We start from the raw sequence: 20,858 nt of genomic DNA on the forward strand, positions 1-20,858 counted from the left end.
ATGAGCGACGTTTTTTGTGCCATGAATGAAAATAAGTTTCAGTTAACAGGGATTGATTCTAGTACTTGATGATTAAAAGTCGTGTGGAATATATGACTGAACATGGACTGGACGAGGCATCAGGAAGTAAAATGTCCGAAGAAGGCAGACAGACATATGTATTCAATAAAGAGGTCTTGGACCCATGGTACATACATGTACTTTCTTGGTGATTTATAATAAATGAAAGAGAATGTGGCTGCTGAACAGGAACAGGTGTGAAAATTTGTAATAAATATTATATGGACAACAAACTGCATTTATAAATCTTTGGTTTTAAGTTATGAGTTCTACTGTGACCCAGTAATAACTGAAGTGCTGTGGGTTAGTAGTGCTGGGTCACTGTTTCCATACTTATTGTAAATACAGACATTTAATATGCAGGGTAGAGACATTACTATGTACCAGTAATGACTGCAAGGCTAATTAAGTGCTTATGGATTAATAGTGTGGGCTATCAATTTCCATACTTTATATAAACACATACGTATACTATGCAGGGTTGATATGTCCACCAGTATGAAATCCAATGAACGTTATAGGGTCGGAAGTGTGCAGTGCAGTAGTGTGTGAGCGAGTATACGTGTGAGCGGCATATGCCAATATTCCAGGTGGTGGTGGCTGTGGTCTGTAAATAATTGAAACAACCCAATGATCAACAACATGAGCATCGATATACACAGTTGGGGTACGGTGACATGTGTCAACCACGTCAACAAGTCTGACTTCCCGATGAGGTTGAGGAAGGGGGTCATATCTCATGCTGGTTATCTCAGGCTTGTATTCTTAGATTGTCATTCGTCAACGTAAACTGTATATGATACGTACTTGAGACTTCATTATCTCGAATGTGTGGATGAATCGTCATATGTGAATAGTGGCACCGACTTTGTATGCTTGATAGAATGAACAATATTGTATAATTATCCAACTCTTCGCACATGCGTTTCGGTTTTCATATTCTTTGTTCGATGAACCATGACGAAGGCATTTTCAGACTCTTGCAGAATCAGACTATCGCGTTAGCTTTAGCGTATGACAAAACAACATATATTAGGGGCGATGGGGTAGCCTAGTCGTTGTGGATTCCTCACATGGGCACAACGTGTGAGGCCCATTTCTAGTACCCAGTCCAGATATTGCTGGAATATTGCTAAATGCTCAGTAAAACTAAAGACAAAAACGCGCGCGCGTGCACGCACACACACGCACACACACCAGATAGTGGCACCAGACACTCTTTATACCATATAGCATATTGGTTTAGAGGAGAAACGCGGAGTGGTACAATGTGCCGCATAGAGTAGAAACAGTAACGCGTAAATATGCAACAGATGTTGACAATCAGACATCGCAGCTGCTTCTTAGCAACAACAGATGCATTGTTAAACATAGCAGTTCCCTCTCTTCTCATAATCCACGTCGATTCGGAATACAAGGGATGTCGCGTTTAGTTACATCAGATAAGTATACGCACCCATAAAGATACAGCTGAAAGACTTATGAATAATAAATCAGTTGTACTTTGTGCAGCTGCGTCAACTATCCATGATATTTCGTAATGTAGAGTTTAGTTCTTTACTGAATCTTGATGAAGAGTGTGACTTTTCTACAAAGTTTATTGCTGCCTTAACCAATGTCCACCCAGTCACTGGGCAATCCAAGACTTCAGCCGTCTGTCATTGTTTCCTGAGTCAACTATCCATGATGTTTCGTAATGTAGAGTTTCGCTCTTTACTGAATCTTGATGTAGAGTGTGACTTTTCTACAAAGTTTATTGCTGCCTAAACCAATGTCAATGTCTAACATGTCATTGGACAATCCAAGACTTCAGCCGTCTGTCATAATGATTATTTTCTACTTGCAGTAGTTACAACTGATGACTAAGCTCTGGCATCAACCACACCTATCTGACCGTTTGATTTCTGGAACTAGGTAAATGCATGAAAAATAATCAATATCAGTGGAATACAGACACGGCAACAGATATGCTGACACTGAAGAGCAGATGAAGCCACAGATACTTTATCATGGAAACAATGATGTCGTTCCAAAGGATAACATCGTAGATGACAACGTGGGTGTAGGAGATACAAGATGACGGCTGTTGAGGAAACGTGTGTAGTGGGCCTCAGATGATAAAAATGGTCTTCAGTTAACACTACCTATTTCCTGGAGGTGAAGGGTAACAGAGTAGGCTTAGAGGAATTTGTTGTTTGAACTACGCCCACTAGAATCCTATCATCGTTGTCCGAGTTCCAGATTTTAATTGAATCAGATTGTTTCCAGACTTATTTCGATTATGCTGCTTCGTTTGCCAGCATGATATCGATGCCGGTTTTTACACTTGAAGATCCGAGTTAGAATTGGTCTTCAGTAATCTATGGTTATCACGCGGATTACCAAGGTTCGATTCCCCACATGGACACAACGTGTGAAACCCAGTTCTGGTGTCGCCCACTGCTAGATTGTTGCTAAAAGTGGTGTAATATTCAATAACTCCTCAGTGCCGCGAACTCAATGATGATGTTGATTTTTTCATAAACTGTGAATAGATTGGGTTTATCTTATCTCCGGTGTTGTGCTTTGAAAATATAGTCTGGTTCATAATTATTGAGAATTTTTCTTCTTACTTTGAGCTATCCTAACACCTCAACTGATTCACTGATACTTAAAACTAAGTAATGGTATAAGGGAGGTAACTCATCTTGGCCTACTGAGTATAGTACAATTAGAGTGACCTCCCCTGAATTTGTAGCAGACGTCATTTTCCTCAGCACTGTCAACAATGTCTGCTGAAGATAAAAGAAGGTTGATTTTTGAGTTGTGTAATCAAGGAATTGATGATGTAAATACATTGGCAGAGAGAACAGGAACTCCTCTTTCTACTGTGTATAGGATTAGGAAGAATTTTAAAGAGGGAAAGGATTTTGGGCACCAGAAACGAGCAGGGAGACCCAGAAAATTGGACTTCTCAGATCGCGTCCGGCTGGGAATTTTAGCGTCTAAAAAGCAAAGGGCAAGCATCTCCAACATCAGGTATGAAATGATAGAAAGGGGATCAACAGTTGTATCAAAATCTACAGTTAGAAGAAATTTGATTGATCTTGGATGGGAGAAAAAGACTGGAATTCCTTCTCCTCTCATGAAACAAGAACCTAAAGACAGGCGTGTTGAGTGGTGTTTGGCACATGAAAACTTTGACTGGGAAAATGTGATTTTTACTGATGAAAGCTCAATATGGGTATATCCCAATAATGTGAAAATATGGACAAAGTCTGCGTCAGCACCGTTGTATCGACGACCTAAATACAGCCCAAAGTTTCATGTATGGGGAGGGATATCCTTATTAGGAACGACCCCGCTGTGTGTGTTTGAGGGAAATCTGACAAGTCAACGCTACACTAACATATTAGATAATTTTCTCCTTCCAAGTGCACATGTGTTTTATGGAAATGACTGGATTTTGCAGCAAGATAATAATCCTAAACACACCGCAAAACATGCCAAGCAGTGGTTTCAGGAGAAAAATGTGACTGCATTGCCATTTCCTGCATATAGTCCTGACTTAAATCCCATTGAGAACATTTGGGGGATGATGAAGGAATGTGTGAATCAAAAGGGGTTGACAAAAATTGAAGACATAAAGAGAGAAGTGGTCCGATACTGGGACAGCATAACTCACGAGACACTAACCTCTCTGATAGGAAGTATGCCTACCCGTCTTAGACTGTGCCGTGAAGCTCAAGGAGACTTGATAAAATATTAAATTGTTACCTACACAACATGAAAAGGTCAGTTCACTTTCACAATACATTCAATTTTATCTGATTTGTTCTCGTTTAATAATATGAAATGCTTTAGCTATTCTCAATAATTTTGAACCATACTGTACATAGTCCTAAACAAACAAGGATATGCATCACTTCAGGCTTTAGTCCCACATGAGCTGAAACACCATGTACATATGGTATGTGCTCTTCCATGGTCATAAGTTGTTTAAAGTCGCACAATGTTACAGTTATACATACGGCGACGGTCTGTAAACAATGGGGTATTGACCAGACAATCCAATGACCAGCATCATGGGCATCTATCTACGCAGTTGGAAAACGTTGACATGTGTGAACCACGTCGTTGACATGTGTGAACCACGACGTTGACATGTGTGAACCACGACGTTGACATGTGTGAACCACGACGTTGACGTGTGAACCACGACGTTGACATGTGTGAACCACGTCGTTGACATGTGTGAACCACGACGTTGACATGTGTGAACCACGTCGTTGACATGTGTGAACCACGACGTTGACATGTGTGAACCACGTCGTTGACATGTGTGAACCACGACGTTGACATGTGTGAACCACGTCAGCTAGCCTGAATTCCCGACTACGTTGAGGGAGGGGGTCATATCTCATTACTGGTATTCTGAGATTGTCTTGAAATCAGGGTATCCGACACCCCTTTTAGCCGCCTTTACAAGCATGGGTTGCTGAGGACCAATTCACACCCGCTTTTTCAGTTTTCAGACCCGCATGGGCATGCGCGTCTGCTATACAAGAAAACGACACATTACGCATACAGTCGTGTAGTCAGTCTCTGATATAAGCTCTATTGGGATATTACACGATTAGGTAATAGGGCCACGCATGTTGTAAATCAATTGCGCTAATGATTGCGAATGCTCGAAATCAATGAAACCTTGAAGGAAATAAAAAGATGACTAATATAACAGTTCCGTTGACTCTAACTGATCCTTTGGTTAACATCACAAGGCCGTAGCTATGGGTATACGAGTTTTTGTTGAAGAGCAGATCGGAAGTAAGCTTTGTACATTGTGTACGTCAGCTTTTCGTTGTGACTGTAGGTAATGTCATACAATCTGCAATGGCCCTGAATTGTTATCAACCTCAATGTTATTACGATGCAAGAGTGTGTTAATGTCATAGTATCCAGATCCATGCGCCATAAAACTATATTATGAGCTCCAGCTTTCGCCAGTGAATATATGTAGTTTATGTGCTCGATAAAACATCGCTTTGAAGAGAACGTGAAATGGCGCCTGGTTTGATTGCAGCGTTATTTTACGAGGCTTCCTGAACGATCATAAACTTTATTTAAAGCCTCTTTGAAAGGTCTTCAACGGCCTAAATGCGTACTGGGACCAAAGTGATGCAAGATTGAGAGATTTATCACTTCGGCGAAATCTGTGAGCATGGGTATTGCATTGGTGGATCAAGGATTCTCTCGCTCTCTCTCTCTCTCTCTCTCTCTGTGTGTGTGTGGTATGTGTGTGTGTGTGTGTGTGGGGTGTGTGTGTGTGAAACTCCCACGGCTTTGTGAATAAGGCTTGTATCTATGTCTGGACTAAACGCAATATACAGTTTATGTGTATACAACGGCATGCAAAATGAAACGCAATGACCGCCATACATCCATATCGCTAAAATAGTTTACGAAAACATCCCTCACACAACACAACTATTTATCTGGACTGACCCAGGGCGAGTTTGGCAAATTTAAACGTATCAATATCATGGTATGATAGGTTTGTTGTTTAACTCTGCACACGGCAATATTCCAACTACAAGGCGTGGGCTGTAAATAATCGAGTTTGGACCAGACAATCCAGTGATCAAAATCAACCTACTTAGCATACGATGATGTCATCCAAGTCAGCGAGTGTGACCACTCGATCCAGTCAACCATGGGTTGCTGTTGCTGCAGATCAGTTGTAGCCCTAATCCTCACGGCTAACTGTGATGTGTTCCTCATCGCAACGATTGTATCTCGATACAGCTCTTGTTCTTGGTAGATTTCAAGAACACTTCGTTCCATGGATATCCCTGCTGTCTACATTCCACAGAATTATATCTGACATACCGAAAGCATTCGCGTTTTTTTTTCTGTTCAAGATGTAGCTTAAATCCACAGCTAGTGCTCCAATGCTGCAAAAATTGATTGATTGCCTGATCATTGCTTGTTTCATATCTAACGCCGCAGTCAGCAATCTTCCAGTTTTATAACGCTTGAATCTGAACCTGACAAACCGGTGATTGACAAACGAGCATCGATCTGATCATATGGATTACGATGATGTGCATCAGCCAATTCAGTAAGGCTTACAAATATGGGTTCCGGAAGATAAGTAGACACACGTTTTGTCTCTGAAAATATAAACGATTTTGATGGAAACTACTTTGAAATTGAAAACGATCCCCAGTGAAAGATGAGACCATGAACCTGAGGAAATCTAGACTTGCTTCATTTAGAATAGGTTGGGATAAGACAAGAGATAATAATGCGTATGAGCGACTGAGAGACAGTCTAGAAGTCAAGTTCTAACCCTGACTTCCGCCGGACGACTGGAAAAAGACAGCGGGTAATAATCACATAGCGATCGTTGCGGTGACCATATCTCAATATCGTATAACACTTTCCTTGCTTCCTCTCGATTCTCACAGGTCACGAACCTCCCGTTGTTTCCACGCAACCCACATCATCTCCTAAAGCAACTTCGTGGCATTGGTCTCCAGTATGTGATAATCCCAGACCTGCCTCAGCGTGCTAAACGATTGATCCATTAACATCTGGTATCTCTATTGTGTTCGTAGGCAAGGCGCAATAACACCGAACAGCATTTAACGCAAAAGGAACGTAAATGTCAGACAGTTTTTCAGGAAGTCGTTGGAGTACATTCAATATGAAAAGGATTAAAGACATATTTTGGTTTCGGTTCATAAGGAGACACTGATATCATTAAAGTGTTTCTGATTTCGTAAAAAAGCGACCGGTAATTGTTTTCACTTTATGAAATATTAGTTGCAAATGGTCCTAAGCGTCTTCAATTATCTTTGATGCTGTCCTCGGTTGTGCGGATCTGCCCCAAGGGTTTCTCAAAGCCTAACCTCTTCTTTGCCCTGTGTATTAATTGCCTGTGACTGGAAGTACTTTCGCAAGAACCTTCTTCGCTGAATATTGTCAAGAGGAAAATGAACTGTTATTTGGTCTTTGATCATCATCTTGAGGTTTTCACGCAGAACACACTAGGTTCAAGTACGCCTACAGAGATAAACTAAAGTGTTCCGACAAATTGATCAATATATCAGGGATTCGTTTTATGGAGGACTTACAAACTCGTCTTCAAGTGACGAAGGACGAACAACAACTTTTGTTCCTAAGTTTAGAAATTCCCTTGGTAGGTGTACAAGAATGTACCAACCTTTGCATTACCACTCCTGCTACCGGAGAGAATTATGTTTCGTTTCAGTTTCAAAATGAAATATGTGTTTTTCATGAAGTCCTCCACCGGATCTGGAATTATCTGACACGAATGATGGAGCTTTTCCGTTTTAAGATTTCGATGTTTGTTTGCTCGTCCAAACACTGAGAATGGAAAAGGGGTTAGTGTTCCTGTGACAATGTAAACCCTATGATTCTTATATATTAAATTTAATATCATACAGTATATATGTTACAGTCAATCTGTGAAATCAGTCATTTCACGTAATGCCTAAATGATTTAGGCATTTCGCGTAATGACTGATTGTGATTAGGCATTTCGTGAAACGACTAACATTTTCAGACATTACGTGAAATGACTGAAATTCGGGGTCAGGCATTACGTGAAATGACTAACAACAATACTGTATTCAATTACAGACCATACATGTTACATTGCATTCGTTTCGCACTTTCAATTAAAATCGTGAAGCTGGATAAAGTATTTACAATTCAAATCTGGTGAAACTGTAGGCTTTGTCATCATACGTACTTTATATCATTTATTTTTACAGTTCAAGCTATTATGACAGCGGCTTGAACACTTGACTTTATGTTTGAGGCACTTGCAGCCGTTGGTTTGACATTTTGTATGTCCCGAGCAATTACAGTGAATAAAACCCTGTCCACCTGAGCTAGACTCCATGTTCACGGCTTGTCTCAAGCTGATGGTCTTCGTTTGGTCGACATCTTGCTCTGTCAGCAGAGTTTGAGGACAGACATCGTACTGATTACGCGAATATTTTTCCTTGAGAATCCCACCCTTCACGCAGATGGTGCACAAGTCGTTTTCATTCCTGTCCAACACGATCCCGAGAATATTCCTTGGGTCTCCTCTTCCCCTATCGACAAGAGGAATAGGCACAGCGACGTTGTCACCCACTTTTCCGGCAACCATTTCCACACGGCTTCTCTTCACCATCCTCTCGGCCTGTTTCAGCTGCGACGTTTGTGCTATATTCCGCTCGGAGTGAATGTTGACGTGCCGCTGATCAAGGTTCCCCCATCACCGTATCCTGCTGGACACTCTCAGGTTCTCCTTCTGATTGCTCTTCGATAGTTTCCGTCGTTTCTCCCTTACCCTGGTTTGGACTTTCCTCGCTGGACTTGTAACGACTCGCGACCTGTGTCTGGTAGGGTACCTTCAAGCTGCAGCCCTTGGTCTTGAAGGTCTGGTGTTGTTGCTGTTTGGTGGTCATCGTCATCATTTGTCCTGGGTCGCTTCCTTTTTTCTGACATTCTTTACAAAACGACTTGAGCAATTCAAGCGCCTCTCGCGTGATGTTCGCGTACTTTTTGTTGATTTCTTTGGTAATCCTGTCACAGTCACCATGCCCGGTGGCCAGATGTACTCGCTTGATCGCTTCAAGGGTATCTTCTATGGAGGCGTAGTAAACTGGAGACGCCTTTGGGTCCTGGCGCCGCTTGATCAGCTTCTCGACGTCTCCACACTGCATTATCTCGTCACTCTTAGTATCAGCGAATGATTTGCGACCAATTTCGCCATCCAGTAAAACACTCAATCAAGTTCAGGCAGGGTTATTAATCTATCGAAGTTAAAAGCAATTGCAACAGTAAGATGGAAATAGAAAACCGAACAAATATCAATGAATGACACTTACTTCGATAATAGGTAGTATTCATGCCTTGTTTTCTTTCCGGTTAGTGTCGACGCTAGTCTCAGTTCGTCCAACGTAGTAGTGTAAAGCTCTCTCGGAATCAAGACCTTTGGATTGTTCCGGTACTTTGCGAGCAATTCGGTTCGAAATTTTACTTCGATATCCATGTTCTTTCCTACAGATGCTGAGCGTCAGTGATTTAGGAAGTGACCGAGGTTTTTTCAGGGTAGTTTGCGAGATTACACGGATTGCCTGAAGCTTTAGGCAATCTGTGTAATCAACTAACACAACAATCAGTCATTTCACGTAATGACTAAGCGAATTCAGTCATGTCATGAAATGCCTAAACGCATCCGGCATTACGCGAAACGCCTAAATGGTTTAGGCATTACCTGAAATGACTGATTTCACAGATTGACTGTAACATATATAACTAAATGTCACACACACACACACACACACACACACACACACACACACACACACACACACACACACACACACACACACACACACACACACACACACACACACACACACACACACACACACACACACACACACACACACACACGTGCACATACACTCACATTACAGACATGTATACAACGCACAAACTCAGACAGGAATATTTATTTTATTCCTATTGTTTATCTCTGCACTAAGCGATTTCCAGCTTCATATAGACGGTCTGTGAATAGTCGAGTTTGGACATTCCAGACTAACATCATAATCTACACAAATGGAATACGAGGCCATGCATCAACCATGTCAGCTAGCTTAGCCATCTGGTCCTGTCAGTCGCCACTTTCGACTGGGGTGCTGAAGATCAGTTCTAAGCTGGATATTCACAGGCTCCTTTGAATGAAACAACCCATCCGCTCATCAGTGTTACCGATGATCCGTATTAGAATGGGTTTTCAGCAGCCGGTGTGGTCAGAGGCAAGCAACGGTGATCAGGTGCGCTGGCATTATTGACACTGACATGTGTTACTGCAAACCTTTTGTGTAGATCGATGCTCATGCTGTTGATCACCGGATTGTTGTGCACAGCTTTGATTATACACAGATAATACAAAACTTGTCTGTCACGTATTTTCGTCAAATCTCTTTCGTTTGAAGATGATATGATTTATCACCGATCAGTTCTCGTATTACTATCCTGGCCTTCTGCAAGCCAGCCTCTCCGCTGTATCCGTTCTTACAGCAGGCACAATATACGACTTTCGGGGAGTCAGTTTGTCACTTTCGAGACAGGAGCGGGGCTTGGACTTTTATTGAAAAGCACTTTGTTCTCGAACAAGTAAAACGCGTCTGTTACTATACAAGCCGGATGACCTGAATATTGTTTGGTTTGATTGCTGTTTGACGCCGCACTCAGCAATATGCCAGCTGTATGGCGGCGGTCTGAAAACTATCTAATTAGGCATACAATGTAAAACATCGATCTACATTAGTGGGACATAACGCGTGTCAACTAAACCAGTGAGCCTGACCACTTGATATCGTCAGTCGCCTCTTGAGAATGGTGAGTTGTAGGCCAATTCTAACCCTGCTGCATTTAATCTCTAAGTTACAAACCTGACACATGTAACATATACACCATGCCTACAGCATTATTGCAGAACTTTCAGAGAGACAGCTAGGCTACATCCACATGTCCAAAAAAAATAAATAAATACCGAAAATAATGTTACTCCTGACACGCAACAATGTTTTGGGAAGTGTTCGGTTGGCATGGCGTCGTGAGGGGCTTCTTCCGTCTTGATCTGAGTGCATTTTACTATTAATGTACAGTGTGATACACAGTGACGTCAATTTGGAGAGATCGTGACTGTAATATTAGCTGTATGCATACGTCGTAAGGATTCTTGCGTTAAATGAGAAGAACGGACAGCTTCCGTGAAAATTAATGAGTCCAGAGACATAAAGGACTTAAGAAACGTTCACAACATAGCATCCATATACAACATGTATATCGATCCGAGGAGATCCCGTTTATACTCTTCAGCAACCCATGCTTGTCGTAAGAGGCGACAGTTGCAGCATCGGGTTGTAAGGCTTGCTGACTTGGTTGTCACACAATGTGCGAAATAGCCACAGCCCGCTGGCCCATGGCTAGTAAAAATCCAGTTGGGCCAGTAAATCTCCACAGTGACTGGCCCGACTGGCTTGTAAATTTTCATGGGGCCATTTTGTAAATATACCACTCTCTCTGACTTGTAAACTTATAACACACTTTTAAATCATGCAATGTTTGGGTCTGACAAAATGTTCCTCAAATTTCGGACAAGTGAATTATTTTGAGGGCTAGTAACTTTCGGACATTGCTAAACCGCCTGGCTAGCACAATTTGGAAACTATTTCGAACACTGTAGACACATGCAATTGTATACCAATTAAGATGCTCATGGTGCTGATCAATTGGTTGTCTTGTCCACCTCTGATTATTCACAGACCGCCGCCATACAGCTGTAATATTGCTGAAGGCAAGGTTAGACAACAAATCCACGAAACACGTGTATATAGTAAAACAAATTCTGATTTTGGCTCACTCTAGTTTTCTTCCGGGTTATCTTTAATGTCGATATATCACTGACAATGTGGTACACATTCTCTTCCCACAGAGACTACTTGTTATATCTTCCTACAAACCGCTGTTCCCATACGGCCATATTTCCAGGTTCTCGTAAAGTCCCCTAGCGGCAAAAAATCCCAACACGAATTATCTCCCTTATTACTATCGAATCAGAACAGTGTTAAACTGATTTGATCCAGCTCGACCATAATGCAAGCAAATATGGGGCTACAAATATCCCTCCTCTGCCGGCGACTTATGTTGATGTGACACACAAGACATTTAATGGCTAGCCTGTCCGTTGTCAACGTAGGAGATGGTGACGCCATTGATCCCCTATTACATGTGACTTTTGTCTAAAAAGAGGTTCTAACAGAGGCCTTGCGAATAATCACTTCTGAAACAACGTCGCTAATTGCACAATTAAATCCGATTGCAACCAGTCACGAATCCTGAACACCCGCACCATGAAAAGGACGTATTACAACAAAGCTTCCCAGGAAGATATTACACTAACCTCTGTGGGAAGAGAATGTGTGGTACATTAACCTGTGAAGACCCTTTTGCCTTGGTCTACCTGGAGACTGAACTCAAACCATCTGTGAAGAAACAGAAGGGAACCTTAATGCCGACAGTATGCTATTTCTATATTATAAACACGCTATCCTTGGCAACCATTCCGAGACATTTTTTACCGTCTCTTTTCTCGATATTTTCGTGACATTTTTGTTCGCGAACAAGGGGTACAATTAACTGATAGTGAGTTTTTAGCATAGTTTTTATGATTGCTGAAAATGGTTATATCGCTTCTGTTTACTTACTGACAGAAAAATAGATTAGCAAACAGAATTTGGATTTTTCATTGAAATAAACACGCAGCTGTAAATAATTCTCTAAATATACAGGTTTGGGTGAAATGAAATCTTGTAACAACGTTTAGGACATGATGCACACAGAGGCGGACATTTTAGGTGCTAACCCCTCTTATGAGAAACATGACGTTTCGGAGTATATTTTTACTATTCACTCATATGATGAAATAATAACAACAAAACCTTCTGATGTTATCGTTTCGATAACATAGCTGGACCCCCCATCCACACACACACCCCTCCCACCCCCCTCCCACCCCCCTCCCACCCCTCCCTTCAGAGAGGTTCGTTAACATATCATTGATAAAACATTCACCTGATGAAATAGTAATAACACATTCTTCTTGTGCTACCGTGTCGACAACAAAGCAGTTCGTTAACTCATTGACAAAATATTCATCTGACGAAGGAGTAAGAACATATTCCGGGACCTGGTGTTCCTCATAGTACAGAAGCAATCCCAAACTCATGTTTGTGAAATGATCCACCAGAGAAAGAGGTCGAGAGTGTTTAACTCTACTTGGCTGTCGCTATTCATTGTATCGATTTGAGACGGTTAGGCGTGCCAAGATTGTGGGATTATGGGTTCGAATCCACATCCCTCCGATACGGATCCTTACTTTTCCAGCAACATAAAAATCTAGTCGTGTCGTTTCCATGGCGGTAAATGTCTAAAGCGTATACCGGCTATTGATGTTACTGTTCAGGCACAACAATGCTCGAATCTCGATCAGTTAAACAAAACTCATTCATAACGGAGCGGATGATATGTAAGAACTCCGATGTTCATTTCGGAGCGTTCTAAACTAAACTCATCACAGAGCTGTTCACAAAACACTCTGCAAAGTGACGTCCAGACGTCCAAACAAATCTGTCAAAGCATCATTGTCCCGTTTTGTTGTCTAAACGCCAGCGTTCGAAAGATTTAGAAGCTCTGATGCGAATGCAAAACTTCAGATAAAACATGTAATGAATAATTATAACATGCCAACGCATCCATATCGGCGAAATTACATCTAAGCATGCACCAGCACACAAGCCTAGGTTACTCATAACAGGGGTTTCTAATTCTGCCGTTTGAGGACCATGATTCATATTCATACAGATCTAAGAATGTTAGGATTTCTCGGATGCATTCATATCGAAGCAAGGACCTTTTACACAACCCAGCTTCTTAACAATGGAGATGCCAGGATAATTAGCTGGTAGCGTTATTAACCCTTCATCACATTAGATCACAAACAAAATAACAAAAACATAATTATTAAATAATTTCTCTTCTTAGACATCGCGAGTCTCATCCAACCCTTCAAAACTTCTACCATCCACACAGCGCCTACGCGTTTCTAATATGGTCTTACAATAACAAGACCTACAATCTATGATGAGTTCGAGGCACAAGGCCTGTGCTAACACTTGTACAAACACTTGGTATGGAATGTACGTGCTTGCCTCATGTCCGAACCGCCTGGACTCATTCTATAAAGATAATTGCATCGGTATAATAGAAGTAGGCTTTGTTGCTTATCACAGAGGAAGCCGAGTGTTTCGTTAGAAGGAAATGCCACAGCATACTCCTTGCTTTGAAGGACTAGCACATACTCAACTGATGTCTTTCATCACTGTAGTCCTTGATATCGTCCTCGATCTGTGGGTGACTGGACCAATAAGCGATGTAACCAAGGAAGTAACAACAAAAACAAACTGTAAACATCTACAGTATGTTGGATACAAAATACCCCATTGTCAGTCATTTCGAATAATTTCCTTAATTTTCTTTTTCAGGAAATGTCTTATTTTTCCCACAACCTTTCCTGCTATACGAGTGGCGTCTGATTCGTGGGATAATTCAAAATAGTTGTTATAGCCATTGCCGTTTTATATTTAAAGGTCATTGCAAGTGATGTGTCATAATTTGTTTGATTTGACATATTATTAATTTACTTATTAATTTCACATAATATCGTGAAATTTCTTCTTACGTCGATGGAATCTAATTTGTGGAATAATCGACACTGGTTCTTCTCTGGCATTGGCGTTTGATATATAAATGTTTAACATGTTCGTGTGCACGTAATGCAGAGACAGCTAATGATTCTGATGCTCTAACCATACTTACAGGTGTCGTGATATGTGTTTAAATACTACCTTGAGCATAAGCGTCTCAACATAGAAATGATTCAGCTAGTGAGACAGTTACTACGGACATGCCTCTCCAGAAGCTAGTGAGTGTATGACCCTTTGTCTGTACGTGTTCATCACAAAATAATGTTCTTCCTAAATTCGACACAGTATATGTGCAGCGTCCTTGTTCAGGTCAATACGTGCCTTACCTTTGCATGTTAAATTTTCAGTTCCAGGTCATTAGTTACAGTTCATGGTTATATAGCTGCAATGCTGCAACCGCAGACAGCAAAAGAACAGCAACAACAAGGAGTAAGTGAATAAGGTTATTCTTTCGCAAAACCCAGCAATATTCCAGCGGTCCAGTGATCAACAGCGTGAGCATCGGTTTACGCAAATGGAGTACGATGACCTGTGTGAACCAAGTCAGGGAGTTTGACCACCCGACCCAGTCAGTTACCCAAACATTGGGTACTAAAGATCACTTCTAACCTAGATATTTACATATTGCAACAGCAAGGAATATATAGAGGTACACCGATGTCACACATGCAGACAATATGTATATAAAAACTACGACATTTTTAGATTACACAGCTAAAGGCCAAGGGTTGTGAAGTGAATACGAATTCATATGTTCAAATTATATAATTCCGGCATTCTGAATTTTGAGTTTTCCAAGCTTCTGTTCAGGAATCAACATAACCGAAAATGATTCCTAGATTCTATGACGATAACAATTTTAGATCATACTCAACACCTAAGAAGTGATTTCGTTCTGTGATGGTGTTTGTGATTCTTGTTTGTGGCAGGGTTTCCCATGTGTGCTGGTTCGTGAAAAACAACAACAAATAATATGAAAATTCACTTACCAAGGCGTTGTCAACAAACTCAAGAACTGATTCCTCTTCATCTAGAAGCACTGATACTGTCGTTTCCGGTTCGTCGATAGCTGGGAACATAAAACAGTCTGTGTATGCACTCAGTATGTTCCTGATTGTAGATAGCATGCTCAGCCCTCATAAACATCATTCTATTCCAACTTATATTTAGTGAACAAAATATATAGGTTTATAGCTACCATGTCTCCAACAGTCTTCGCTGACTGCAAGAACCCATTTCTAAAACCAGCATACATGCGCTCCAGATTGAAACGAAAACTGATTTATTATCATCATAAAAGCCGATGGCATGCCGATAATGAATGTTATGGTGATGATGTTCAGATAGCAAATGTGGATTTACTGGACATATAATTTCCTAAGGCATAGTCTAAATGTTTCAACATCACATTGCTTTCATCTGACTAGGAGGTCATAACATAGATAGAGAGTGTGGAATTCTTGGGCGTATAGTCTCCAAAGTCATAGTCTTTACGTTTTAACCTTACGAACGCAGAACTGGAAACTGATTCGTTAATGTGTACACATATTCATGGGATTTGGGGCATCTACAACTCAAATCCTATCAAATATGAAAGTAGCGGAGGTAGGGACCATTGGTACCTTTATCTACTTGTCTATCTATCTGCACTCCTGGCTGGATGACATCTGTCTAAGGTTACATATAAGACGAGTATATGGATGACAACTTCTTCTTTAATATATTGCACGAGTTTGATAAAGAAGAAATTTTCATCCATACACTCGACTTATATCTTCACAAACTTCTTTATACCATTCAAGACTTTTATCTGAAGTAACGTTTAGCAGAAAATCAACACAAAGACATTTTAAATTCCATTTTAGAAACAAATGTCAAGAAATAAATGTCACTGCACTAATTGTTGCACATTCAGATGTCAAACACCACCATTTGAACAGCATTTGCATCGCAAAAAGACATTTATCTGATGCACTCAGAATTGCAATCAACACTAACTTTACATTGGATATATAGGGAAAATGGATAGAGAATTAATTATGTACCAAACGTATATATTATGAGCCTGAGGATATAATCACCGAATATGTCTGGCTGTCTGGAAAATGGGGGTTTGCTCTGGGTATTTAATCGCATGCAGCTCCGTCGTTGACGATGACATGCAACAAAGTTACTGTTATTCTCAGAAGCATATAAATGAGTGAGTGAGTGAGTGAGTTTAGTTTGACGCCGCTTTTAGCAATATTCCAGCAATATCACGGCGGGGGACACCAGAAAATGGGCTTCACACATTGTACCCATGTGGGGAATCGAACCCAGGTCTTCGGCGTGACGAGCGAACGCTTTAACCACTAGGCTACCCCGCCGACCCCAGAAGCATATAAACATTAATATTACATGTTACAGGTTTATGATAATTATGACTCTACTATGTCAAAGTGCAGATTGGGATTTATCAGGTGTTCAACATCTGTGAATTAACCAGTGCAACTAATATATCTGTGAAGATCATAGTTACTTAATGTAAGCGTATATGACTGTTGGGATAAGCACAGATGTATGAGATCTGGACGTACAATGTTCTATGATATGAACTAAGACAGCCATAAACACCACTGCAGATATCTGCAGCTGTACGCCATATCGGTTCTCATTATCCTGTCTGTATTGAAATCAACATCCTTTAATCGAGTTTATCAAGGAAATGGCAATTGCAGTAACGCATTGGGTTTCATATACAAGGATGTAATGGGCTGTCAGTAACTGCATGCACAGACGAACTGCAGTCTATAAAATGTGCGCTCTGAATAGATTATATGTCTCAGTTCTAAACGAGGTAGTTCTTATCGCATAACATCGTTCCCAGACTTGTAGATACATCCTCGTCTTCACATAAAAACAAGGATCGAGCCTGGTCCGGATAGGGGAGTAGAAATTTCCGATTGTTTTTTCAATGTCCATTCCCTATGACGACTGAACCCCAGATATTGGCTGCACCAAAATCTCCAACCAAAGTCTCCATCCCGTAAAGATCCGGGCTAGAATTGACCTACGGCAACCCATGATTGTCGTTAAAGGCGACTATCGGGATCGAGTGGTCAGCCTCGCTGACTTGATTGACACATATCATCGTATTCCAATCGCGTAGTTGGATGCTCATGTTGTTGATCACTGGATTGTCTTGTCCAGCTCGGTTGATTCCAGACCGCTGCCATATAACTGGAATACTGCTGAGTGAGGCGTATAACTAAACTCACCAATTCGTGTCTTATATTGTACAAAGAGAAGAATAGAATTAAGAGCCTAGTCGTGGCCAATACTTCATCAACATAGACACCAACTCCACGTCATATTTACACAGCCCAATACATGTCAGGACCGTCCAGAAATAGACGATACAACACGGGACTGTCAGTATAAATGAATGCCTCTCTATATAACTATTCAGCCTAGAACAAAATGGACACTGATATCCACGCACACGTGCAACATGAACGTGCTAATGGACTCAATTTGCGGGATCGATCAACAACAGTGTATGAAAGGATGACCTCACATCAGAAGATGGTTCCATGGACAATAGTGTTGTGTGAGTATAGCACAAACAACGCCAATACATCCACCATGTTGTTATCAACATATCCTTTATCAGTGTGAACATGGGTGGTTTTGGATGTGTAGCAACACATGACATGTAATAGAATGCCGTGGCATTCAATAGATGAACGGTGAGAGAGATAGACTTGCGCAAGTTTGCATTGAACTTGCTATAATTGATTATGATAAAGAACTGTGCAGAGGTCCTTTCTATGATTCTGTATTGATTATGACTATGACTATAATCTGTATTGATTATGATTACAATTTCCATGTCTTTATTGAACTTGTCATAATTGATTATGATTATGACTAGGAATATAATTGCCATGTCTTTATGGAACTTTTCATAATTGATTACGATGAACAACTAAACATAATCCTTTTTATGATTCCAGTATACTCAAACGTAAAAGAAAATTTGCATGCATTAAACCAAAATGAAATGCAGCGGGGTTGAACTGAAAATAAGGGGTTTTCAATCATGTTCATTGCAGATGGAACTTCGTAAGTTAGATAATACTTTCAATTTTTTGCAGTTAATATCATTAAAAAAATCCTCCTTTTTACCAGAATTCCTCAACCAATGTTATGCGTAAGACAAAAATATTTGGTTGGGTTGAATGCGGGAAAAGTGAGTGAGTGTCTATCTGGTATTACTTAATGCGGCGTGAATGAGTGAGTGAGTGAGAGAGTGAGTGAATGAGTGACACAAACTCTTTTGTACAGGGATGTATCTGGTATTACTGAATGCATGAGTGAGTGGCGTTTATCAATTTGTCTCTTATTTGTCTCAAAAAAGTGATACAAGACAAAGTGACCCGTGAAGGTCCCGGGGTAGAATAGGCCTTCAGCAACGCATGCTTACCATAAAAGCCGACTATGCTTGTCGAAAGAGACGACTAACGGGATCGGAAGGTCAAGCTTGCTGACTTGATTGACACATGTCATCGGTTCCCAATTGCGCAGATCGATCCTCATGTTGTTGGTCACTGGGTTGTCTAGTCCAGACTCGATTATTTACAGACCGCCGCCATATAGCTGGAATACTGCTGAGTGCGGCGTAAAACTAAACTCACTCACTCACAAGACAAAGTAACATTTACTATTGACGTTTACTATTATGATGAAAGTAGACACCACAGGTTAGTGTTGACGTACCATCGTTGGGGCTATCTTATCTGTGGGTCACCGGCTCCTGGCATACCCAAGGGACACAACCACTCATAGCAAACTACGACACTGTAGACCATGGGCCACCAGTTTTCCAATGGGATGTAGAGAAACATGGGTGCTGCTCTACAATGTTACTACAGCTCAGGTGACCCGTGAAGATGGGGGTTAGTATTGATCTTCACAAATCAATGCTTGTCGTAATAGACGATCAAAGGGGATCGGGTTTTCAGACGCGAATACATTCCTGGTACATGCTATGATATTCCATTTGCGTAGATTTGATGACCGAGACTCGATTATACACAAACCACAGTCGCATACCTGGAATATTGCTGCGTCCGGTATAAAACAACAACAAAACAAACCAATGTAAGTGCTGAAGAGAAAATATATATAGCTGTTGGTTTGATTTTCAAATCCACAGCATACATGAATCTTGATCCATCAACGAAATATCTGAGTTAAACAACACACCAAGCAGCCAGCACAACCCAGTAAACTTCTTTGTCTGAGTCAAACGTTCCTGTGTTGGAAGATGCTCCCATTGCTTATCAACATCAAGGTTGTCTCGTCATGTTAAGAGCCATACAGCTTTCTTCACTATCTCCCTTATAGCACTGAAGACTAACACTATGTCTGTCTTCGCTGTTCTTACGTTACAGGAACTCTGACATTATGTGCAGAGGTTACCAAGAACAACACATTTCTATCGACGAACGAAATTTTGATTGTATGTTTTTTGTTTTTGTTTTGCACTTTTGTTCTTGGCTCTTGATTCGAGACACATATGAGAAATTAAGAAATACAGAACCTGAAGGAAACATACCCAATGCCCGTGCAGATCTAGAATGTATGGCAAGTCCAGATTGCCACAGAAAGTGTCTGAGCTCCTGTTCACTGTCTTCTGTGAACCTAAAAACAATTTTCCACAAATTGCAGAGACTAGATGTTGGTCTAAGTGAGTGACTGAGTATGGTTTTACGCCGCTTTTAGCAAAATTCCAGCAATATCACGTCGGGAGACACCAGACATGGGCTTCACACATCGTACCCAAGTTGGAAATCGAACACGGGTTTTCAGAGTGACGAGCGAATGCTTTATCCACTGGGCTACCAAACCGCCCCTAATCTAAGTACTCTGAAAGTGCAGCGGATCTCAGAACAAGTTTAGCTAAACCACACGATTTTTGTCAATTACAAAGCAACTGTTATCGTAATGACTGTCTGAAGGCAGAGCAAATTAGTTGATCTGACGTGTTTCCGTGTGGCACTGTAAACCCATTAAAACTGAACAGGAACCGAAGTTAGATGGGAAATTCTGGGAACCTGATGGAATCTAGACTTGCTTCATTCAGTGCTTTTAGCATTGCAGAGAGGGCAGTAGATAAATGTGATGGCAGTAGATGTGGGTCAGAGAGGGTTAACACAAACTATGTCTTGATCTGTCGAATTCAAATCTTCGCCTAGCCATGTGGAGATGGGTTGCGCTGGGTACTTGGCATGGCGCGGGGATTATGTATAGGTGGCCTCTTTAACATTGGTGCCATTTCCTCTGATAATAGTATTTAACGCTGTAGTGATATTACATTACTCATTGACCCTGGTATCATAGAAACATTGGCGTGGAGAGTGTGTCAGAGATAGCAGTATTTGTCTTCTATTTGCTATAGATTTCCTAACAGCT

General features: G+C 41.0%; 1 protein-coding gene across 1 annotated transcript in view; it reads right to left on the bottom strand.

Moving 5' to 3' along the window:
* LOC137258828 (GTP-binding protein Rit1-like) overlaps positions 1-20,858 on the bottom strand; it is a 40,094-nt gene that overhangs the window by 8,862 nt on the left and 10,374 nt on the right. Inside the window, exon 2 of the mRNA XM_067796521.1 lies at positions 15,392-15,471. Coding sequence (XP_067652622.1) covers positions 15,392-15,471 — 80 coding nt within the window. The remainder of the gene's footprint in view (positions 1-15,391; positions 15,472-20,858) is intronic.

The sequence above is a fragment of the Haliotis asinina genome, chromosome 12 (genome assembly GCF_037392515.1).
Source record: "Haliotis asinina isolate JCU_RB_2024 chromosome 12, JCU_Hal_asi_v2, whole genome shotgun sequence".
In the NCBI taxonomy this organism is placed as follows: Eukaryota; Metazoa; Mollusca; class Gastropoda; order Lepetellida; family Haliotidae; genus Haliotis; species Haliotis asinina.